At 43.4% G+C, this 24,811-nt stretch overlaps 1 protein-coding gene across 1 annotated transcript in view; it reads left to right on the plus strand.

Moving 5' to 3' along the window:
* The first annotated feature begins 1 nt into the window (after window position 1).
* Window positions 2–24,811, plus strand: part of LOC121556505 (folliculin-like) — a 28,129-nt gene continuing 3,319 nt past the window's right edge. The window contains exons 1-10 of the mRNA XM_041870393.2: window positions 2–288; window positions 7,092–7,295; window positions 7,474–7,620; window positions 17,118–17,339; window positions 17,578–17,744; window positions 17,896–17,987; window positions 21,679–21,842; window positions 22,074–22,187; window positions 22,444–22,567; window positions 22,749–22,877. Of these exons, the coding sequence (XP_041726327.1) occupies window positions 7,092–7,295; window positions 7,474–7,620; window positions 17,118–17,339; window positions 17,578–17,744; window positions 17,896–17,987; window positions 21,679–21,842; window positions 22,074–22,187; window positions 22,444–22,567; window positions 22,749–22,877 (1,363 nt within the window). The 5' untranslated portion in view covers window positions 2–288. The remainder of the gene's footprint in view (window positions 289–7,091; window positions 7,296–7,473; window positions 7,621–17,117; window positions 17,340–17,577; window positions 17,745–17,895; window positions 17,988–21,678; window positions 21,843–22,073; window positions 22,188–22,443; window positions 22,568–22,748; window positions 22,878–24,811) is intronic.

Below are 24,811 nucleotides of genomic sequence, written 5' to 3' on the forward strand. Positions count from 1 at the left end.
CACCAACCAAGAGAGCGAGCGTATGAAGAAAGATCAGTGGAAAAAGTATAAACAAAGGCGAATACAGCAACAAGACAACTTTTGTGAATTAATTAGAAATTAGAACTTGCGTGTGCATTGGCGACTTATTTTCCATGCTTTTAAGAAAAGTGATCATGATCTATTTTCGAGACATTTGGCGGTACTGTGCTAGGGGTTAGCTTGTCAGCAATGTCCTTATGTGATGTTTTCATGCAATCTGATCGCCTGTAATTTGTTGCATTGATTGTTCACGCTGCTTTAATCAAGGTAAGTGTGCTTGACTTATAGGTGTCCATTTAGAAAGGTTGTAGCCTTTAAAATTGCAAGTAGGAAACTTTCACCAGCAATGAAATTGTATTACCTTTCTGTGTAATCAATCATCAATGTTTACACTGTGAATCTAAAGACAAAGTATTGACAATAACACACCTCTGATCACCAGTCAACTCTCGCAGGCCAGTTTTTTTTAAAGACCTTTATTTAACTAGACAAGTCAGTTAAGAACAAATTGTTATTTACAATGACGGCCTACACCGGACGACGCTGGGCCAATTGTGCGCCGCCCTATGGGACTCCCAATCACGGCCTGTTGTGATACAGTCTGGAATCGAACCAGGGGGTCTGTAGTGACATCTCAAACACTGAGATGCAGTGCCTTAGACCGCTGCGCCACTCGAAAGGTACTCGGGAGGTACTGGCCGTTCTGCCGCGGTAGGCAAGGCTAGTAAAATAAGATGTTATTGGTCAAACACGTGTTTAGCAGATGTTATTGCGGGTGTAGCGAAATGCTTGTGCTTCTAGCTCCGACAGTGCAGTAATATCTAACAATTTCACAACATATACCTAATACACACAAATCTAAGTAAGGAATGAATTAAGAATGTATACATATATGGACGAGCAATGTCAGAGCGTCATGGACTAAGATACAGTAGAATAGTTTAGAATACAGTATATACATATGAGATGAGTAATGCAAGATATGTAAACATTATAAAAGTGGCTAGTGTTCCATTTCTTAAAGTGGACAGTGATTTCTAGTCTATGGCTATAGGCAGCAGCCTCTAATGTGCTAGTGATGGCTGTTTAACAGTCTGATGGCCTTGAGATAAAACCAATTTTTCAGTCTCGTGGTCCCAGCATTGATGCACCTGTACTGACCTCACCTTCTGGATGATAGTGGGGTGAACAGGCAGTGGCTCGGGTGGTTGATGTCCTAGATGATGTTTTTGGCCTTCCTGTGACATTGGGTGCTGTAGGTGTCCAGGAGGGCAGGTAGTTTGCCCCCGGTAATGCGTTGTGCAGACCGCACCACCCTCTGGAGAGCCTTGCGGTTGCGGGCGGTGCAGTTGCCGTACCAGGCGGTGATACAGCCGGACAGGATGCTCTCAATTGTGCATCTGTAAAGGTTTGTGAGGATTTTAGGTGCCAAGACACATTTCTTTAGCCTCCTGAGGTTGAAGAGGCTCTGTTGCGCCTTCTTCACCACACTGTCTGTGTGGGTGGTCCATTTTAGTTTGTCAGTGATGTGTACGCCAAGGAACTTGAAGCTTTCCACCTTCTCCACTGCGGTCCCGTCGATGTGGATAGGGTGGTGCACCCCCTGCTGTTTCCTGAAGGCCACGATCATCTCCTTTGTTTTTTTTATGTTGAGTGAGAGGTTATTTTCCTGGCACCACACTCCCAGAGCCCTCACCTCCTCCCTGTAGGCTGTCTTGTCATTGTTGGTAATCAAGCCTACTACTGTTGTGTTGTCTGCAAACTTGATTGAGTTGGAGGCGTGCTTGGCCACGCAGTCATGGGTGAACAGGGAGTACAGGAGTGGGCTGAGCATGCACCCTTGTAGGGCCCCAGTGTTGAGTATCAGCGAAGTGGAGTTGTTGTTTCCTACCTTCACCACCTGGGAGCCAGGAAGTCCAGGACCCAGTTGCACAGGGTGGGGTTCAGACCCAGGGCCTCAAGCTTAATGATGAGCTTGGAGGGTACTATGGTGTTGAATGCTGAGCTATAGTCAATAAACAGCATTCTTACATAGGTATTCCTCTTGGCCAGATGGGATAGTGCAGAGTGATGGCGATTGCATCGTCTGTGGATCTATTGGGGCGGTAAGCAAATTGAAGTGGGTCTAGGGTGGCAGGTAAGGTAGAGGTGATATGATCCTTGACTAGTCTCTCAAAGCACTTCATGATGACAGAGGTGAGTGCTATGGGGCGATAGTTGTTTAGTTCAGTTACCTTTGCTTTCTTGGGTACAGGAACAATGGTGGCCATCTTGAAGCATGTGGGGACAGCAGACTGGGATAGGGAGAGATTGAATATGTCCGTAAACACAACAGCCAGCTGGTCTGTGCATGCTCTGAGGACGCGGCTTGGGATGCCGTCTGGGACGGCAGCCTTGTGAGGGTTAACACGTTTAAATGTTTTACTCACGTCGGCCATGGAGAAGGAGAACCCACAGTCCTTGGTAGCGGGCCACGTCGGTGGCACTGTGTTATCTTCAAAGTGGGCGAAGAAGGTGTTTAGCTTGTCCGGAAGCAAGACGTCGGTCTTGGCGACGTGGCTGGTTTTCCTTTTGTAGTCCATGATTGTCTGTAGACCCTGCCACATACGTCTTGTGTCTAAGCTGTTGAATTGCGACTCCACTTTGTCTCTATACTGACTATGTGCTTGTTTGATTGCCTTGCAGAGTGAATAACTACACTGTTTGTATTCTGTCATATTCCTAGTCACCTTGCCATGGTTAAATGCAGTGGTTCGCGCTTTCAGTTTCGCGCGAATGCTGCCATCTATCCACGGTTTCTGGTTAGGGTAGGTTTTAATAGTCACAGTGGGTACGACATCTCCTATACACTTCCTGATATACTCAGTTACCGTATCGGTGATTTAGTCTAAATTATTTTCGCAAGCTACCCGGAACACATCCCAGTCCGCGAGATCAAAACAATCCTGAAGCGTGGATTCCGATTGGTCAGACCAGCGTTGAATAGTCCTTAGCATGGGTACTTCCTGTTTGAGTTTCTGGCTATAGGAAGGGAGAAGCAAAATGGAGTAGTGGTTAGATTTGCGGAAAGGAGGGCAGAATTGTCCCAGTAAACAAAATGACGTTGAAAAGACATCTAACATACGTCTTTTCCAGACGTTGAAGTTAGGTTTATTTTAGGTTATGAATGAAAGGTGAAAAGACGTCTTGAGTGGAGTACATTAGAGTAAAGTAGGGTACAATACAGTATACTGTACTATACTGTGCTGTACTATTGTACTGTACTGAACTATACTTTACTTTCCTGTACTGTGCTCTACTGTATTGTACTTTTCTTTACTGTACTGGCCAAACTTGTGAAACATAGATGTCTATGATTGGTACAGATTTGGTCCAGTAAACTGTTTGGGCCAAGTCGAGGCCGGTCCGTACCGGACCAAATCTGAACCAATTATAGACGTCTATGTTTGGGCAAAAATACAAAAACAAGACGTCCAAAAGACATTGGCCCGTGCTTACTGAGGTGTGGCCTACAGTTTAGGCCCCAATTACATTTAAAAAATGCCCAACCATGTGGTAGGCCTACCTTTTGTAAAAAGGGCAATTGCATTGGCTTTATTAGTACTGATTCCTGTGACTAGTCATTTTGGCTCATTTAAGCTCTGAATATCAGCTACCCAACTTTATCAGAAGTTATCCTGAGCCTATTTGCAATGAGAATCAACGTGTTTACATAGCGGGAAATGCAGAAGTATTTAATTTTTCGCTATGATCATCTTGTCAAAAATGTATGGATACAAACTTGAAACCACTGATTATCATGACAATTTAGCCCACTGGGTGAAACTCCTAGACAGTAGGCTTGGGTGGTATCCAGATTGTCATAACTTTATATGGTCCCGTGTGGCTCAATTGGTAGAGCATGGCACTTGCAACGCCAGGGTTGTGGGTTCGATTCCCATGGGGGACCAGTACGAACAAATATGAAAATGTATGCACTCACTACTGTAAGTCGTTCTGGATAAGAGCGTCTGCAAAATAACTAAAATGTTTTTAAAAAATACCAACCTTGTGCCATACCGGGAAATTCGGTAATACTGCCACTGAACACCTGAACACAAGGGGTGCTTTTTTCAAACCCCACTGATACACTGAAAACGGAAGGTTTGCTAACGAGCTAATTTCGAAAAATGTTGTGCAGTTTCTGACCTAAACTATACAAGTAACTCAGAAATGCTGTTCACAGTTTGCTGCACGCAACAACAACAAAATATTAGCCAGCAAGGCTCTTGATCCAGGAGGGGAGTCTCTGCTGTTACCAAGCGAATGCTTGATTTTGGAAGAAGCTAACCACTTAGCTAGATAGATAACTAGCTACTAAATTAGCAAACCAAATGCACAACTTTAGAGAATTTAGCACATTTTAGACAGTTAACTTAATAGTTACAAGATATCTAGCTGGCAAACATTTAGTTGTGAATTCCATACTGTATAGTGCCTTGCAAAAGTATTAATCCCCCTTGGCGTTTTTCCTATTTTGTTGCATTACAACCTGTAATTAAAATTGATTTTTATTTGGATTTCATGTAATGGACATACACAAAATAGTCCAAATTGGTGAAGTGAAATGAAAAAAATTACTTGTTTCAAAAAATTATACAAAATAAATAACGGAAAAGTGGTGCGTGCATATGTATTCACCCCCTTTGCTATGAAGCCTCTAAATAAGATCTGGTGCAACCAATTACCTTCAGAAGTCACATAATTAGTTAAATAAAGTCCACCTCTGTTCAATCTAAGTGTCACATGATCTCAGTATATATTCACCTGTTCTGAAAGGCCCCAGAGTCTGCAACACCACTAAACAAGGGGCACCACCAAGCAAGCGCACCATGAAGACCAAGGAGCTCTCCAAACAGGTCAGGGACAAAGTTGTGGAGAAGTACAGATCAGGGTTGGGTTATAAAAAAATATCCCACGGAGCACCATTAAATCCATTATTAAAAAATTGAAAGAATATGGCACCACAACAAACCTGCTAAGAGAGGGCCGCCAACCAAAACCCACGGACCAGGCAAGGAAGGAGTGCATTAATCAGAGGCAACAAAGAGACTAAAGATAACCCTGAAGGAGCTACAAAGCTCCACAGCGGAGATTGGAGTATCTGTCCATAGGACCACTTTAAGCCGTACACTCAACAGAGCTGGGCTTTACGGAAGGGTGGCCAGAAAAAAGCCATTGCTTAAAGAAAAAAATAAGGAAACACGTTTGGTGTTCACCAAAAGGCATGTGGGAGACTCCCCAAACATATGGAAGAAGGTACTCTGGTCAGATGAGACTAAAATTGAGCTTTTGGCCATCAAGGAAAACGCTATGTCTGGCGAAACCCCAACACCTCTCATCTCCCCGAGAACACCATCCGCACAGTGAAGCATGGTGGTGGCAGCATCATGCTGTTGGGATGTTTTTCATCGGCAGGGACTGGGAAACTGGTCAGAATTGAAGGAATGATGGATGGCGCTAAATACAGGGACATTAAATTTTAGAGGGAAACCTGTTTCAGTCTTCCAGAGATTTGAGACTGGGACGGAGGTTCACCTTCCAGCAGGACAATGACCCTAAGCATACTGCTAAAGCAACACTCGAGTGGTTTAAGGGGAAACATTTAAATGTCTTGGAATGGCCTAGTCAAAGCCCAGACCTCAATCCAATTGAGAATCTGTGGTATGACTTAAAGATTGCTGTACACCAGCGGAACCCATCCAACTTGAAGGAGCTGGAGAAGTTTTGCCTTGAAGAATGGGCCAAAATCCCAGTGGCTAGATGTGCCAAGCTTATAGAGACATACCCCAAGAGACTTGCAGCTGTAATTGCTGCAAAAGGTGTCTCTACAAAGTATTGACTTTGGGGGGGTGAATAGTTATGCACGCTCAAGTTTTCTGTTTTTTCGTCTTATTTCTTGCTTGTTTCACAATAAAAAATATTTGGATCTTCAAAGTGGTAGGCATGTTGTGTAAATCAAATGATACAAACCCCCCCCAAATCAATTTTAATTCCAGGTTGTAAGGCAACAAAATAGGAAAAATGCCATGGGGGGTGAATACTTTCACAAGCCACTGTGATTAGATCACCTGGCACATGCTGCACAACAGTGAGTGACTCACAAGGCTCCGGTCTCTCGTCGTGGTGTGCTTGTAAACAAACACCACGTGACTGGAGACTACAGTAAGCTTAATAATAATGTGGTAGGTGAAATGAAGAACGCAATGTTATTTATCTCCTAACGTATTGTTGACTGCAGGTATTTACTTAAAAAGTTGCTAGAAATATTCAAATGTATTAAAAAACTTCTAAGATATAGTTTCAACAGTATTGATAGTATTGAAAAATCATCCAGTGGCTTTTCCCAAATACCCTGGTATACGGTATATACGGTATGTACGGTGTACCGCCCAAACCTACTAGACAGCAGTTGTGAGTAGCCTGATTGTCCATTCCATATTGTTGATTTTACTTTGACCTGCCTTGTTTTTAAGGTATGATGTTTGTTAACATGCCATATTCACATTGAAGCACTTTTTTTTGTTTTGATTGGGTGCCATTTAGGTTACGCTATTTGATTGGACAAACGTGCATGATGTAAAAAGTGTCTGACTCATGACATTGTCATAAATTTGATCTCCACTCCAGCCTGTTTTATACAGAAAAGGCCATATACTCTTTCTGCCATAGGCTATAGGCTACATTATTTATGTTAGATAATTTTTTGATGGAATGTTGGTGGAGCGCCGCAGCGGTGCATCTCTCCAACAGCACCCTGGAGAGACGCGCTCGGCATGGACAAGCAAAATATGCTTTTGACAAAGTGGGCACTGCTTATCACGGGGCGGCATCGGCACTCACCTAAATAGCACATATGCCACTGGGTGAGATAAATTGTCATTCTTTTTGGGCAGAATTATGTGAAGTTTTATGTGTTGTTGGTGCGTCTTGGTCAGTTTATCTTGGAAAATGCCGCCCTCGTCAATCTGCCGCTGTAGGCGGCCGCCTAATCCTGCCTAAAGGGCGGGCCCTGTTCTCTCCCCCTTCAGATGAATGCTCTGGTAGCGCTCTGTCACTTCTGTGAGCTCCATGGCCCCCGGACCCTGTTCTGCACTGAGGCTCTGCACCCCCCGTCCCCCACACCCTCCCAGGCTGGCGCCCCCATACCCGGGGACAGGGAGTCGGACAGAGAGGGAGAGGGACTCACCATGAGGGCGAACAGCTCAGCTACACAGAGGGGAGACATGTGTGAGGTGAGTGGGATATTTGTGTGAGAGATGAGTGAAGGGCTGAACGGACAGAATAGAAATGACTTTGACTAATTAGTTTTGTCTAATAACTATTCTTTCTGGCCATCTCTCGTTTTCTCTCCCTCTCTTCCCCTCTCTCTCTCCCTCCCTCCCTCCCTGTCTCTCTCCATCTCTTTGTCAGGGCTGTCGGTCTCTCCCAGCGTCTCACCCAGGCTTCGTCAGTGTGGACAGTGAGACAGGCATCCGGTTCCTCAGCCACCAACACCCCAGACAATCCCAGCTCTTCAGTGTGGTCCGCCAGGCCTGCGTACGCAGCCTCAGCTGTGAGGTAACCACCTGTGTGTTCGTGTGTGTGTATACAGTGAGGGGAAAAAGTATTTGATCCCCTGCTGATTTTGTACGTTTGCCCACTGACAAAGAAATGATCAGTCTATCATTTTAATGGTAGGTTTATTTGAACAGTGAGAGACAGAATAACAACAAAAAAATCCAGAAAAACGCATGTCAAAAATGTTATAAATTGATTTGCATTTTAATGAGGGAAATAAGTATTTGACCCCTCTGCAAAACATGACTGAGTACTTGGTGGCAAAACCCTTGTTGGCAATCACAGAGGTCAGATGTTTCTTGTAGTTGGCCACCAGGTTTGCACACATCTCAGGAGGGATTTTGTCCCACTCCTCTTTGCAGATCTTCTCCAAGTCATTAAGGTTTCGAGGCTGACGTTTGGCAACTCGAACCTTCAGCTCCCTCCACAGATTTTCTATGGGATTAAGGTCTGGAGACTGGCTAGGCCACTCCAGGACCTTAATGTGCTTCTTCTTGAGCCACTCCTTTGTTGCCTTGGCCGTGTGTTTTGGGTCATTGTCATGCTGGAATACCCATCCACGACCCATTTTCAATGCCCTGGCTGACGGAAGGAGGTTCTCACCCAAGATTTGACGGTACATGGCCCCGTCCATCGTCCCTTTGTTGCGGTGAAGTTGTCCTGTCCCCTTAGCAGAAAAACACCCCCAAAGCATAATGTTTCCACCTCCATGTTTGATGGTGGGGATGGTGTTCTTGGGGTCATAGGCAGCATTCCTCCTCCTCCAAACACGGCGAGTTGAGTTGATGCCAAAGAGCTCCATTTTGGTCTCATCTGACCACAACACTTTCACCCAGTTCTCCTCTGAATCATTCAGATGTTCATTGGCAAACTTCAGACGGGCATGTATATGTGCTTTCTTGAGCAGGGGGACCTTGCAGGCGCTGCAGGATTTCAGTCCTTCACGGCGTAGTGTGTTACCAATTGTTTTCTTGGTGACTATGGTCCCAGCTGCCTTGATCATTGACAAGATCCTCCCGTGTAGTTCTGGGCTGATTCCTCACCGTTCTCATGATCATTGCAACTCCACGAGGTGAGATCTTGCATGGAGCCCCAGGCCGAGGGAGAATGACAGTTATTTTGTGTTTCTTCCATTTGCGAATAATCGCACCAACTGTTGTCACCTTCTCACCAAGCTGCTTGGCGATGGTCTTGTAGCCCATTCCAGCCTTGTGTAGGTCTACAATCTTGTCCCTGACATCCTTGGAGAGCTCTTTGGTCTTGGCCATGGTGGAGAGTTTGGAATCTGATTGATTGCTTCTGTGGAGAGGTGTATTTTATAAAGGTAACAAACTGAGATTAGGAGCAATCCCTTTAAGAGTGTGCTCCTAATCTCAGCTCGTTACCTGTATAAAAGACACCTGGGAGCCAGAAATCTTTGATTGAGAGGGGGTCAAATACTTATTTCCCTCATTAAAATGCAAATCAATTTATAACATTTTTGACATGCGTTTTTCTGGATTTTTTGTTGTTGTTATTCTGTCTCTAGACTGATCATTTCTTTGTCAGTGGGCAAACGTACAAAATCAGCAGGGGATCAAATACTTTTTTCCCTCACTGTATGTATGAGCGTGGGCGTGTGTTGCCGTTTTTCTTGCTTTAAGACTCATCACTGTTTGTCAATACACAAGCCTTTAGTTAAGGGAGGCCGGTAGTCCCCTGTAGCTCAGTTGGTAGAACATGGTGCTTGCAACGCCAGGGTTGTGGGTTCGTTTCCCACGGGGGGCCAGTATGAAAATGTATGCACTCACTAACTGTAAGTCGCTCTGGATAAGAGCGTCTGCTAAATAACTAAAATGTAAAATGTAGATCAGAGCTATGCCTAAGGGCTTCTACCTGAAGCGAGGAGGTATGCAGGGTGAAACCAGACAGATCTTAAATAAAGATAACATTGTGGAGCAGAAACCAAAGAGCAAGAGCAGACATTCACCTTCTTTTCATTGCTAGATATTTTTGTTCAGCTTCAATGCCATGTTTGGATCACGGTCGTGGGCAATTCCATTCCAATTCATTCAAGAACTGAAGTGAAATTCATCTGGCTGAACTACAGTGAGGGGAAAAAGTATTTGATCCCCTGCTGATTTTTGTACGTTTGCCCACTGACAAAGAAATGATCAGTCTATAATTTTTTTTTATGTAACGTCCCGAGCTACTATGTTCTTTCAAGCTTTCAAATAGGCACATTCTCCTCTCCCCTGCAACTCTTCCCCGGGTCCTTAGTGTACAAAATAAAGTAGTGCACTATATTTTCTGTCAATATACCTGCCAAAATAATGGTTAATAAACAACTCTAAGGGGGGGCCCTATAAAATATTTTATATACAGCATACAGTGGGGGGAAAAAGTATTTAGTCAGCCACCAATTGTGCAAGTTCTCCCACTTAAAAAGATGAGAGGCCTGCTCCCACTTAAAAAGATGAGAGGCCTGTAATTTTCATCATAGGTACACGTCAACTATGACAGACAAATTGAGAAATTTATTTCCAGAAAATCACATTGTAGGATTTTTAATGAATTTATTTGCAAATTATGGTGGAAAATAAGTATTTGGTACCCTACAAACAAGCAAGATTTCTGGCTCTCACAGACCTGTAACTTCTTCTTTAAGAGGCTCCTCTGCCCTCCACTCGTTACCTGTATTAATGACACCTGTTTGAACTTGTTATCAGTATAAAAGACACCTGTCCATAACCTCAAACAATCACACTCCAAACTCCACTATGGCCAAGACCAAAGAGCTGTCAAAGGACACCAGAAACAAAATTGTAGACCTGCACCAGGCTGGGAAGACTGAATCTGCAATAGGTAAGCAGCTTGGTTTGAAGAAATCAACTGTGGGAGCAATTATTAGGAAATGGAAGACATACAAGACCACTGATAATCTCCCTCGATCTGGGGCTCCACGCAAGATCTCACCCCGTGGGGTCAAAATGATCACAAGAACGGTGAGCAAAAATCCCAGAACCACACGGGGGGACCTAGTGAATGACCTGCAGAGAGCTGGGACCAAAGTAACAAAGCCTACCATCAGTAACACACTACGCCGCCAGGGACTCAAATCCTGCATAAGCCAGTACATGTCCAGGCCCGTCTGAAGTTTGCTAGAGTGCATTTGGATGATCCAAAAGAGGATTGGGAGACTGTCATATGGTCAGATGAAACCAAAATAGAACTTTTTGGTAAAAACTCAACTCGTCGTGTTTGGAGGACAAAGAATGCTGAGTTGCATCCAAAGAACACCATACCTACTGTGAAGGATGGGGTGGAAACATCATGCTTTGGGGCTGTTTTTCTGCAAAGGGACCAGGACGACTGATCCGTGTAAAGGAAAGAATGAATGGGGCCATGTATCGTGAGATTTTGAGTGAAAACCTCCTTCCATCAGCAAGGGCATTGAAGATGAAACGTGGCTGGGTCTTTCAGCATGACAATGATCCCAAACACACCGCCCGGGCAATGGAGTGGCTTCGTAAGAAGCATTTCAAGGTCCTGGAGTGGCCTAGCCAGTCTCCAGATCTCAACCTCATAGAAAATCTTTGGAGGGAGTTGAAAGTCCGTGTTGCCCAGCGACAGCCCCAAAACATCACTGCTCTAGAGGAGATCTGCATGGAGGAATGGGCCAAAATACCAGCAATAGTGTGTGAAAGCCTTGTGAAGACTTACAGAAAACGTTTGACGTGTGTCATTGCCAACAAAGGGTATATAACAAAGTATTGAGAAACTTTTGTTATTGACCAAATACTTATTTTCCACCATAATTTGCAAATAAATTCATGAAAAATCCTACAATGTGATTTTCTGGAGAAAAAAAATCTCATTTTGTCTGTCATAGTTGACGTGTACCTATAATGAAAATTACAGGCCTCTCTCATCTTTTTAAGTGGGAGAACTTGCACAATTGGTGGCTGACTAAATACTTTTTTTCCCCACTGTATATTCCCAAATTATGTTCTCACCACACAGGCAGACAGGGGAAATATTGCTGGAAATTAATTAGCTTAAAAAGCCAAACCGAACACGGGATAAAATTAACTTTTTGGTCCACCAGCCACTGTGGCCGGTAGATTTAAAAATCTACCGGCCACTCAGAAAATATTTTTCCCCCGCTAATATTACACCAACAAAACACAAAAAAACGGATGACATGCTTTGTAATTTTCTAAAACAATGAATGTATTGCTAGTCAGAAGCAATGTGGTATATTGTTTAATTTAATTTTTTGTGACCTGAGTCTTTTAACCAAAATATCACAGATGAGACAAAATTTCACCTGCCCCTTTAGGGTGATTCGATTCGGGTCATGTTTGTGCCTGTGAGATTGTCTAACTAGTAGAAGCGTTGTCTTCGCTTCCCTAAAAGTTGAAACTCAAACATAGAAAAACAACCTAGCTTGTGAACAAAACAATGTAAATAGCCAAGAAACACAAGGACAAAGTTTCACTTCAGTAGACTTTCATTTCAAGGAAATTAGACCAACTTTTATGCTTATGCGCAGCGCTTCTAAAAATGAATATTTCACTCCGCTCTTCCTGTGCGCACAGCCCCCAGCCAGGCAGTGTTGCAGCACGAGATGGAGAAGACAGAGGCCTCCATCATTCTTAAATGGAAGAAGTTTCGAACCACCAAGACCCTTCCTAGAGCTGGCCGCCTGGCCAAACTGAACAATCGGGGGAGAAGGGCTTTGGTCAGGGAGGTGACCAAGAACCAGATGGTCACTCTGACAGAGCTTCAGAGTTCCTCTGTGGAGATGGAAGAACCTTCCAGAAGGACAACCATCCCTGCAGCACTCCACCAATCAGGCCTTTATGGTAGTGTGGCCAGACGGAAGCCACTCCTCAGTAAAAGGCAAATGACAGCCTGCTTGGAGTTTGCCAAAAGGCACCTAAAGGACTCTCCGACTATGAGAAACAAGATTCTCTGGTCTGATGAAACCAAGATTGAACTCTTTGGCCTGAATGCCAAGCATCACGTCTGGAGGAAACCTGGCACCATCCCTACGGTGAAGCATGGTAGTGGCAGCATCATGCTGTGGGGATGTTTTTCAGCGGCAGGGAGACTAGTCAGGATCGAGGGAAAGATGAATGGCTCAAAGTACAGAGAGATCCTTGATGAAAACCTGCTCCAGAGCACTCAGGACCTCAGAATACCTAAAAGGTTCACCTTCCAACAGGACAACGACCCTAAGCACACAGCCAAGACAACGCAGGAGTGGCTTCGGGACATGTCTCTGAATGTCCTTGAGTTTGCCCAGCCAGAGCCCGGACTTGAACCCGATCGAACATCTCTGGAGAGACCTGAAAATAGCTGTGCAGTGACGCTCCCCATCCAACCTGACAGAGCTTGAGAGGATCTGCAGAGAAGAATGGGAGAAACTCTCCAAATACAGGTGTGCCAAGCTTGTAGCGTCAAACCCAAGAAGAATCGAGGCTATAATTGCTGCCAAAGGTGCTTCAACAAAGTACTGAGTAAAGGGTCTGAATACTTACGTAGCGGGGATATTTCCGTTTTTAATTTTTAATAAATGTGCAGAAATTTCTAAAAACATGTTTTTGCTTTGTCATTATGGGGTATTGTGTGTAGATTGATGAGGGATGTTTAAAAAAAATCCATTTTAGAATAAGGCTGTATCGGAACAAAATGTGGAAAAAGTCAAGGGGTCTGAATACTTTCCGAATGCACTGTAGATATACAGTACCCGTCAAAAGTTTGGACACCTACTCATTCAAGGGTTTTTCTTTATTTTTACTATTTTCTACATTGTAGAATAATACTGAAGACATCAAAACTATGAAATAACATATATGGAATCATGTAGTAACCAAAAAAGTGTTAAACAAATCTAAATATATTTGCCTTGATGGCAGCTTTGCAGGGTGGCTAATTGAAGAATCGCATAAAATATATTTTGATTTGTTTAACACTTTTTGGGATGCTACATGATTCCATATGTGTTATTTCATAGTTGTGATGTCTTCACTATTATTCTACAATGTAGAAAATAGTAAAAAATAAAGAAAAACCCTTGAATGAGTAAGTGTGTCCAATCTTTTGACTGGTACTGTATGTGTACAGTTGATGTCGTACATTTACATACACCTTAGCCTAATACATTTAAACTCAGTTTTTCACAATTCCTGACATTTAATCCTAGTAAAAATTATCTGTCTTAGGTCAGTTAGGATCACCACTTTATTTTAAGAATGTGAAATGTCAGAATAATAGTAGAGAATTATTTCTTTCAGCTTTTATTTCTTTCATCACATTCCCAGTGGGTCAGAAGTTTACATACTCCATTAGTATTTGGTAGCATTGCCTTTAAATTGTTTAACTTGGGTCAAACGTTTCGGGTAGCCTTCCACAAGCTTCCCACAATAAGTTGGGTGAATTTTGGCCCATTCCTCCTGACAGAGCTGGTGTAACTGAGTCAGATTTTAGGCCTCCTTGCTCGCACATGCTTTTTCAGTTCTGCCCACAAATGTTCTATAGGATTGAGGTCAGGGCTTTGTGATGGCCAATACCTTGACTTTGTTGTCCTTCAGCCATTTTTTCACAACTTTGGAAGTATGCTTGGGGTCATTGTCCATTTGGAAGACACATTTGCGACCAAGCTTTAACTTCCTGACTGATGTCTTGATGTTGCTTCAATATATCCACATAATTTTCCTTCCTCATGATGCCATCTATTTTGTGAAGTGCACCAGTCCCTCCTGCAGCAAAGCACCCCCACAGCATGATGCTGCCACCCATGTGCTTCATGGTTGGGATGGTGTTCTTCGGCTTGCAAGCCACCCCCTTTTCCTCCAAACATAACGATGGTCATTATGGCCAAACAGTTGTATTTTTGTTTCATCAGACCAAAGGACATTTCTCAAAAAAGTACGATCTTTGTCCCCATGTGCAGTTGCAAACCATAGTCTTGCTTTTTTATGGTTTTGGAGCAGTGGCTTCTTCCTTGCTGAGCGGCCTTTCAGGTTATGTTGATATAGGACTCGTTTTACTGTGGATATAGATACTTTTGTACCTGTTTCCTCCAGCATCTTCACAAGGTCCTGTTCTGGGATTGAGTTGCACTTTTTGCACCAAAGTACATTCATCTCTAGGAGACAGAACAAGTCTCCTTCCTGAGCTGTATGACGGCTGTGTGGTCCCATGGTGTTTAAACTTGCGTACTATTGTTTGTACAGATGAACGTGGTACCTTCAGGCATTTGGAAATTGCTCCCAAGGATGAACCAGACTTGTGGAGGTCTACCATTTTTTTTCTGAGGTCTGGCTGATTTCTTTTGATTTTCCCATGATGTCAAGCAAAGAGGCACTGTGTTTGAAGGTAGGCCTTGAGATACATCCACAGGTCACCTCCAATTGACTCAAATGATGTCAATTAGCCTATCAAAGCCATGACATCATTTTCTGGAATTTTCCAAACTGTTTAAAGGCACAGTCAACTTAGTGTATGTAAACTTCTGACCCACTGGAATTGTGATTAAGTGAAATAATCTGTCTGTAAACAATTGTTGGAAGAATTACTTGTGTCATGCACAAAGTAGATGTCTGCTAAATGGCATATTATTATTATTATTATTATTATTATTATTATTATTATTATTATTATTATTATTATTATGTCCTAACCGACTTGCCAAAACTATAGTTTGTTAACAAGAAATTTGTGGAGTGGTTGAAAAACGAGTTTTAATGACTCCAACCTAAGTGTATGTAAACTTCCAACTTCAACTGTATATACAGTGGGGAGAACAAGTATTTGATACACTGCCGATTTTGCAGGTTTTCCTACTTACAAAGCATGTAGAGGTCTGTAATTTTTATCATAGGTACACTTCAACTGTTAGAGACGGAATCTAAAACAGAAATCCAGAAGATCACATTGTATGATTTTTAAGTAATTAATTTGCTTTTTATTGCATGACATAAGTATTTGATACATCAGAAAAGCAGAACTTAATATTTGGTACAGAAACCTTTGTTTGCAATTACAGAGATCATACGTTTCCTGTAGGTCTTGACCAGGTTTGCACACACTGAAGCAGGGATTTTGGCCCACTCCTCCATACAGACCTTGTCCAGATCCTTCAGGTTTCGGGGCTGTCGCTGGGCAATACGGACTTTCAGCTCCCTCCAAAGATTTTCTATTGGGTTCAGGTCTGGAGACTGGCTAGGCCACTCCAGGACCTTGAGATGCTTCTTACGGAGCCACTCCTTAGTTGCCCTGGCTGTGTGTTTCGGGTCGTTGTCATGCTGGAAGACCCAGCCACGACCCATCTTCAATGCTCTTACTGAGGGAAGGAGGTTGTTGGCCAAGATCTCGCGATACATGGCCCCATCCATCCTCCCCTCAATACAGTGCAGTCGTCCTGTCCCCTTTGCAGAAAAGCATCCCCAAAGAATGATGTTTCCACCTCCATGCTTCACGGTTGGGATGGTGTTCTTGGGGTTGTACTCATCCTTCTTCTTCCTCCAAACATGGCGAGTGGAGTTTAGACCAAAAGCTCTATTTTTGTCTCATCAGACCACATGACCTTCTCCCATTCCTCCTCTGGATCATCCAGATGGTCATTGGCAAACTTCAGACGGGCCTGGACATGCGCTGGCTTGAGCAGGGGGACCTTGCGTGCACTGCAGGATTTTAATCCATGATGGCGTAGTGTGTTACTAATGGTTTTCTTTGAGACTGTGGTCCCAGCTCTCTTCAGGTCATTGACCAGGTCCTGCCGTGTAGTTCTGGGCTGATCCCTCACCTTCCTCATGATCATTGATGCCCCACGAGGTGAGATCTTGCATGGAGCCCCAGACCGAGGGTGATTGACCGTCATCTTGAATTTCTTCCATTTTCTAATAATTGCGCCAACAGTTGTTGCCTTCTCACCAAGCTGCTTGTCCTGTAGCCCATCCCAGCCTTGTGCAGGTCTACAATTTTATCCCTGATGTCCTTACACAGCTCTCTGGTCTTGGCCATTGTGGAGAGGTTGGAGTCTGTTTGATTGAGTGTGTGGACAGGTGTCTTTTATACAGGTAACTAGTTCAAACAGGTGCAGTTAATACAGTTAATGAGTGGAGAACAGGAGGGCTTCTTAAAGAAAAACTAACAGGTCTGTGAGAGCCGGAATTCTTACTGGTTGGTAGGTGATCAAATACTTATGTCATGCAATAAAATGCAAATTAATTACTTAAAAATCATACAATGTGATTTTCTGGATTTTTGTTTTAGATTCTGTCTCTCACAGTTGAAGTGTACCTATGATAAAATGACAGACCTCTACATGCTTTGTAAGTAGGAAAACCTGCAAAATCGGCAGTGTATCAAATACTTGTTCTCCCCACTGTATATTTTTTTTAAATGTATTTTATTTTATTAAAAACAATGAATAAACTTTGGCCTCTCTCCACCCTTTCTCTTTCTCTCCCCCGTCTCCCTTCCTCTCTCCCTCCCTGCCTCTCTAGGTGTGTCCAGGCCGTGAGGGTCCTATCTTCTTTGGGGATGAGCAGCATGGTTTTGTGTTCTCGCACACCTTCTTCATCAAGGACAGCCTGGCCCGGGGCTTCCAGAGGTGGTACAGTATTGTCATGGTAGCCATGGACAGGATCTACCTCATCAACTCCTGGCCCTTCCTGCTGCGCCACCTCAGACTCACTATACAGAGTCTACAGAACACAGCACTGAAGGTAAGGACACACACACACACACTAACACACCATGCTAAATGTATGGGACACAGTTATATACACACACATTAAAACAAACTTACGGTCACAAATACCCAAACTCACTTCCATACATAACGTGAACATAGAACATAACACAAACAAACATGCACACAAACACTTACTGCCAACCAGAATAGAGGGGCCATGTTTGACTTCTCTCCCGCTTATTTATCCTCCATCCCCCTATCCTCTATAGGTGTTTGACAGTGAGCAGTGTGTGTGTCCTCAGAGGGCGGTGAGGATGAACAGTGTGTTCTCTCCTGCTGTCTTCCCCCACCAGAGGAGTGGTAACGCGGCCCGCTCCCTGCCCTCCCTCACCCAGCACACCAACCTCTGGGCCAGCCTACACTCCTCCTTCAGCTGGTGAGATAGCTAACACTCGCTAACTGTAGCTAACGATCACTAAAGTTACTAATCTAAACAATAGCAGACATACAGTCAACATCAGGCATGGTCATGCAGTGTCTAACCCAGTTGTTTGACACACTCTCTTGTGTTTTCTCCTCTACTGCAGGTTACTGAAGGCGTGTGGTAGTCGTCTGACAGAGAAGCTGCTGGAGGGTGCTCCCACAGAGGACACACTGGTTCTCATAGAGAGACAGACAGGTACACACTGGTGCTCAATTGCTCATAGGCAGCCGGATAGGTACACACTGGTGGTCATAGAGAGACAGACAGGTACTCACTGGTGCTCATAGAGAGACAGACAGGTACTCACTGGTGCCCATAGACGCATAGGTAGGCAGACAGACACATGTATACTGGTGCTCATAGAGAGACAGACAGGTAGGCCGAATGGTAGACAGATAGACGGGTACACGCTGGTGCTCATAGAAAGACAGACAGACAGACAGGATAACTCTAGGGGAGGGAGACACGGAGACCAGTTTAACGCTAGTCAGAAGGACATATTACCCCATATGGCTCAAGTTAAAAGAAGTGAATAAAAAGGGTGTGATCTGATTTTTGTCCTTCTGGGTAAAGTGTTCCTGACAGCGTTGTCATCAGAAGTCATGTGTTTGCCCAGTGTGTCACAGTGGAACAGGAGCCCGTGTCTACAGTACAGTTTTTTGGCCACAGTTTTTTTTCCATTGCTCCCCCCCTTCGGCTCTGATATGCAAGTCACTATTACACTTCAAATAAATAAAATGAAATAATAAAATATATACACTACCGTTCAAAAGTTTGGGGTCACTTAGAAATGTCCTTGTTTTCGAAAACAAAAGCACATTTTTTGTCCATTAAAATAACATCAAATTGATCAGAAATACAGTGTAGACATTGTTAATGTTGTAAATGGCTATTGTAGCTGGAAATGGCTGATATTTTTTAATGGAATATCTACATAGGCGTACAGAGGCCCATTATCAGCAACCATCAGTCCTGTGTTCCAATGGAACGTTGTGTTTGCTAATCCAAGTTTATCATTTTAAAAGGCTAATTGATCATTAGAAAACCCTTTTACAATTATGTTAGAACAACTGAAAACTGTTGTGCTGATTAAAGAAGCAATAAAACTGGCCTTCTTGAGACTAGTTGAGTATCTGGAGCATCAGCAATTGTGGGTTTGATTACAGGCTCAAAATGGGCAGAAACAAAGAACCTTCTTCTGAAACTCATCAATCTATTGTTGTTCTGAGTAATGAAGGCTATTCCATGTGAGAAATTGCCAAGAAACTGAAGAACAGCGCAAACTGGCTCTAACCAGAATAGAAAGAGGGGTGGGAGGCCCCGGTGCACAACTGAGCAAGTGGACAAATACATTAGTGTCTAGTTTGAGAAACAGACGCCTCACAGGTCCTCAACTGGAAGCTTCATTAAATAGTACCCGCAAAACACCAGTCTCAACATCAACAGTGAAGAAGCGACTCCAGGATGCTGACATTCTAGGCAAAGTTGCAAAGAAAAAGCCATATCTCAGACTGGCCAATAAAAAGAAAAGATTAAGATGGGCAAAGGAAGACAGAGGAAGATTGGAAAAAAGTGTTATGGACAGACTAATCGAAGTTTGAGGTGTTCGGATCACAAAGAAGAACATTTGTGAGACGCAGACCAAACGAAAAAATGCTGGGGGAGTGCTTGATGCCATCTGTCAAGCATGGTGGAGGCAATGTGATGGTCTGGGGGTGCTTTGGTGGTGGTAAAGTGGGAGATTTGTACAGGGTAAAAGGGATCTTGAAGAAGGAAGGCTATCACTCCATTTTGCAACGCCATGCCATACCCTGTGGACGGCGCTTGATTGGAGCCAATTTCCTCCTACAACAGGACAATGACCCAAAGCACAGCTCCAAACTATGCAATAACTATTTAGGGAAGAAGCAGTTGTGGGAGCAGCTTGACCGTATGGTACGTAAGAAGTGCCCATCAAGCCAATCCAACTCGTGGGAGGTGCTTCAGGAAGCATGGGGTGAAATCTCTTCAGATTACCTCAATAAATTGACAACTAGAATGCCAAAGGTCTGCAAGGCTGTAATTGCTGCAAATGGAGGATTCTTTGACGAAATAAACGTTTTGAAGGACACAATTATTATTTCAATTAAAAATCATTATTTTTAACCTTGTCAATGACTACATTTCCAATTCATTTTGCTATATTTCCTATTCAAACTCATTTCATGTATGTTTTCATGGAAAACAAGGAAATTCCTAAGTGACGCCAAACTTTTGAACGGTAGTGTACAGTGGGGAAAAAAAGTATTTAGTCAGCCACCAATTGTGCAAGTTCTCCCACTTAAAAAGATGAGAGAGGCCTGTAATTTTCATCATAGGTACACGTCAACTATGACAGACAAAAAATCACATTGTAGGATTTTTTATGAATTTATTTGCAAATTATGGTGGAAAATAAGTATTTGGTCACCTACAAACAAGCAAGATTTCTGGCTCTCACAGACCTGTAACTTCTTCTTTAAGAGGCTCCTCTGTCCTCCACTCGTTACCTGTATTAATGACACCTGTTTGAACTTGTTATCAGTATAAAAGACACCTGTCCACAACCTCAAACAATCACACTCCAAACTCCACTATGGCCAAGACCAAAGAGCTGTCAAAGGACACCAGAAACAAAATTGTAGACCTGCACCAGGCTGGGAAGACTGAATCTGCAATAGGTAAGCAGCTTGGTTTGAAGAAATCAACTGTGGGAGCAATTATTAGGAAATGGAAGACATACAAGACCACTGATAATCTCCCCTCGATCTGGGGCTCCACGCAAGATCTCACCCCGTGGGGTCAAAATGATCACAAGAACGGTGAGCAAAAATCCCAGAACCACACGGGGGGACCTAGTGAATGACCTGCAGAGAGCTGGGACCAAAGTAACAAAGCCTACCATCAGTAACACACTACGCCGCCAGGGACTCAAATCCTGCAGTGCCAGACGTGTCCCCCTGCTTAAGCCAGTACATGTCCAGGCCGTCTGAAGTTTGCTACAGTGCATTTGGATGATCCAGAAGAGGATTGGGAGAATGTCATATGGTCAGATGGAACCAAAATATAACTTTTTGGTAAAAACTCAACTCCAAAGAACACCATACCTACTGTGAAGCATGGGGGTGGAAACATCATGCTTTGGGGCTGTTTTTCTGCAAAGGGACCAGGACGACTGATCCGTGTAAAGGAAAGAATGAATGGGGCCATGTATCGTGAGATTTTGAGTGAAAACCTCCTTCCATCAGCAAGGGCATTGAAGATGAAACGTGGCTGGGTCTTTCAGCATGACAATGATCCCAAACACACCGCCCGGGCAACGAAGGAGTGGCTTCGTAAGAAGCATTTCAAGGTCCTGGAGTGGCCTAGCCAGTCTCTAGATCTCAACCCCATAGAAAATCTTTGGAGGGAGTTGAAAGTCTGTGTTGCCCAGCAACAGCCCCAAAACATCACTGCTCTAGAGGAGATCTGCATGGAGGAATGGGCCAAAATACCAGCAACAGTGTGTGAAAACCTTGTGAAGACTTACAGAAAACGTTTGACCTGTGTCATTGCCAACAAAGGGTATATAACAAAGTATTGAGAAACGTTTGTTATTGACCAAATACTTATTTTCCACCATAATTTGCAAATAAATTCATAAAAAATCCTACAATGTGATTTTCTGGATTTTTTTTCTCATTTTGTCTGTCATAGTTGACGTGTACCTATGATGAAAATTACAGGCCTCTCTCATCTTTTTAAGTGGGAGAACTTGCACAATTGGTGGCTGACTAAATACTTTTTTCCCCCACTGTATATATCTTGGAATAAGTCCCGATATTGGGTGTTTGGATATCTTTTTAACAAAGTCCTGTTTTCTTCTCAGAGCAAGAGGAGGAAATGAGTTGCTGGGAAGGAGCAGAAGGGGGTGGGTCTAGACCCCAGTGCCAACAATCGGAGTGCGAGCTGTACAGAGACTTCTTGTTTGACGAGGGGAAAGCGGAGGTGTATCCTGGTCCAAAGTTCAGGTCCTTGAGACATTTAAGACAGGTAAACATTGGTGTGCCTTTCAATAGTCTTTTTATTTTCTTTCTCCCACATCATGAACACTTTAATTTCTAGCACATCACACATCGTACTTAATTCTGTTAACCACTTGGTTTCAAAAGAAACAACTATGTGGATCAGTTGGTTGAAGAGGGAAACCAATATCCTCCTCTTCTTTTGTGAGTGCATTTCTTGTCTGTTTCCTAGTGATGATATCTGTTATCTGGTCCACAGGTGCTCGGGACCACTGATTTCCGCCAGCTAGCGTGGCACGTGCTCATGGGAAATCAGGTCATATTGAGAGGGGCGGACCCAGGGCTCATCCATTCAGCATTCACCATGCTGAAGGTCAGCTAATCAAAAGTTTACTCATCGTATCCCCCTATAAAGAATATTCCTCCATAACATAAAGTTCTAAAATGTTGCAAGACATTGCCATCTTGCGCAAACTACTGTAGAAATGCCATATTACAGTAGCTGGTAGAGGTCTGTCATGTTTACCTCGTCACTGAGGGCCAGTAGTTTTCACTGACCGTATGTCATGACCAGGATAAACTAGGCCCTACTCATCACTAACCACATGGTTTTGTATATATCCCATCAGGCCTTGCTCCCGGTGGGCTGTGTCCGCTCTGTGCCTTACAGCACCCAGTATGAGGAAGCATACCGATGTAACTTCCTGGGCCTCAGCACTGACGTTCCCATCCCCACACACGTCAGCTCCTCAGGTACACAAACCCAGAATACATCACTGTGGTCTGCTTATAAACTGCTTATAATCACTATTACATATGATAGTAATGTGTTAATAATAAAATACTGTATGATAATGATATTAATTATAAGTGCGAACAGAACAACGTTTTTCTTATCCCTAAAATATGTCCATCTTGCTGTGTCCCTTCCCAGAGTTCTCAGTGTTGGTGGATGTGGTCAGTGTGGAGAGGGGCTCTCTGTACTCTGCTGCTTGTGGTGAAGACATCGTCTCACTCTACCAGTTCAACATCAGCAGTGCCAACTCACAGCCCACAGACAAAGGTGAGGAAATACCCCAACTGGACAATATACAGTGCCTTGCTAAAGTATTCATCCCCCTTGGCATTTTTCCTATTTTGTTGCATTACAACCTGTAATTTAAATTGATTTTTATTTGGATTTCATGTAATGTACATACCCCAAATAGTCCAAATTGGTGAAATGAAATGAAAAAAATAACTTATTTCAAAAAATTATACAAAATAAATAATGGAAAAGTGGTGCGTTCATATGTATTCACCCCCTTTGCTATGAAGCCCCTAAATAAGATCTGGTGAAACCAATTACCTTCAGAAGTCACATAATTAGTTAAATAAAGTCCACCTGTGTGCAATCTAAGGGTCACATGATCTGTCACATGATCTCAGTATGTCATATGATCCCGAGCCGACTAGGTGAAAAATCTGTCGATGTGCCCTTGAGCAAGGCACTTACCCTAATTGCTCCTGTAAGTCGCTCTGGATAAAATTTAAATATACACCTGTTCTGAAAGGCCCCAGAGTCTGCAACACCACTAAGCAAGGGGCACCACCAAGCAAGCGGCACCATGAAGACCAAGGAGTTCTCCAAACAGGTCAGGGACAAAGTTGTGGAGAAGTACAGATCAGGGTTGGGTTATAAAAAAATATCTGATACTTTGAACACCCCACGGAGCACCATTAAATCCATTATTCAAAAATAGAAAGAATACGACACCACAACAAACCTGCCAAGAGAGGGCCGCCCACCAAAACTCACGGACCAGGCAAGGAGGGCATTAATCAGAGAGGCAACAAAGAGACCAAAGATAACCCTGAAGGAGCTGCAAAGCTCCACAGCGGAGATTGGAGTATCTGTCCATAGGACCACTTTAAGCCGTACACTCCACAGAGCTGGGCTTTACAGAAAAGTGGCCAGAAAAAAAACATGACTTAAAGAAAAAAATAAGGAAACACGTTTGGTGTTCGCCAAAAGGCATGTGGGAGACTCCCCAAACATATGGAAGAAGGTACTCTGGTCAGATGAGACTAAAATTGAGCTTTTTGGCCATCAAGGAAAAAGCTATGTCTGGCGCAAACCCAACACCTCTCATCACCCCGAGAACACCACAGTGAAGCATGGTGGTGGCAGCATCATGCTGTGGGGATGTTTTTCATCGGCAGGGACTGGGAAACTGGTCAGAATTGAAGGAATGATGGATGGCACTAAATACAGGGAAATTCTTGAGGGAAACCCGTTTGTCTTCCAGAGATTTGAGACTGGGACGGAGGTTCACCCTTCCAGCAGGACAATGACCCTAAGCATACTGCTAAAGCAACACTCAAGTGGTTTAAGGGGAAACATTTAAATGTCTTGGAATGGCCTAGTCAAAGCCCAGACCTCAAGCCAATTGAGAATCTGTGGTATGACTTAAAGATTGCTGTAAACCAGTGGAACCCATCCAACTTGAAGGAGCTGGAGCAGTTTTGCCTTGAAGAATGGCCCAAAATCCCAATGGCTAGATGTGCCAAGCTTATAGAGACATACCCCAAGAGATATACGTAAAAATGTATGCACGCATGACTGTAAGTCGCTTTGGATAAAAGTGTCTGCTAAATGGCATATTATATTATTACTTGCAGCTGTAATTGCTGCAAAAGGTGGCTCTACACAGTATTGACTTTGGGGGGGTGAATAGTTATGCACGCTCAAGTTTTCAGTTTTTTTTGTCTTGTTTCTTGTTTGTGTCACAATAAATAAAAAAAATGCATCTTCAAAGTGGTAGGCATTTTGTGTAAATCAAATTATACAAACCCCCCAAAAATCCATTTGAATTCCAGGTTGTAAGGCAACAAAATAGGAAAAATGCCAAGGGGGGGTGAATACTTTCGCAAGCCACTGTACTATATACAGTCATGGTCAAATGTTTTGAGAATGACACAAGTATTGGTCTTCACAAAGTTTGCTGCTTCAGTGTT

This window comes from Coregonus clupeaformis, unplaced genomic scaffold (assembly GCF_020615455.1).
Source record: "Coregonus clupeaformis isolate EN_2021a unplaced genomic scaffold, ASM2061545v1 scaf0125, whole genome shotgun sequence".
In the NCBI taxonomy this organism is placed as follows: Eukaryota; Metazoa; Chordata; class Actinopteri; order Salmoniformes; family Salmonidae; genus Coregonus; species Coregonus clupeaformis.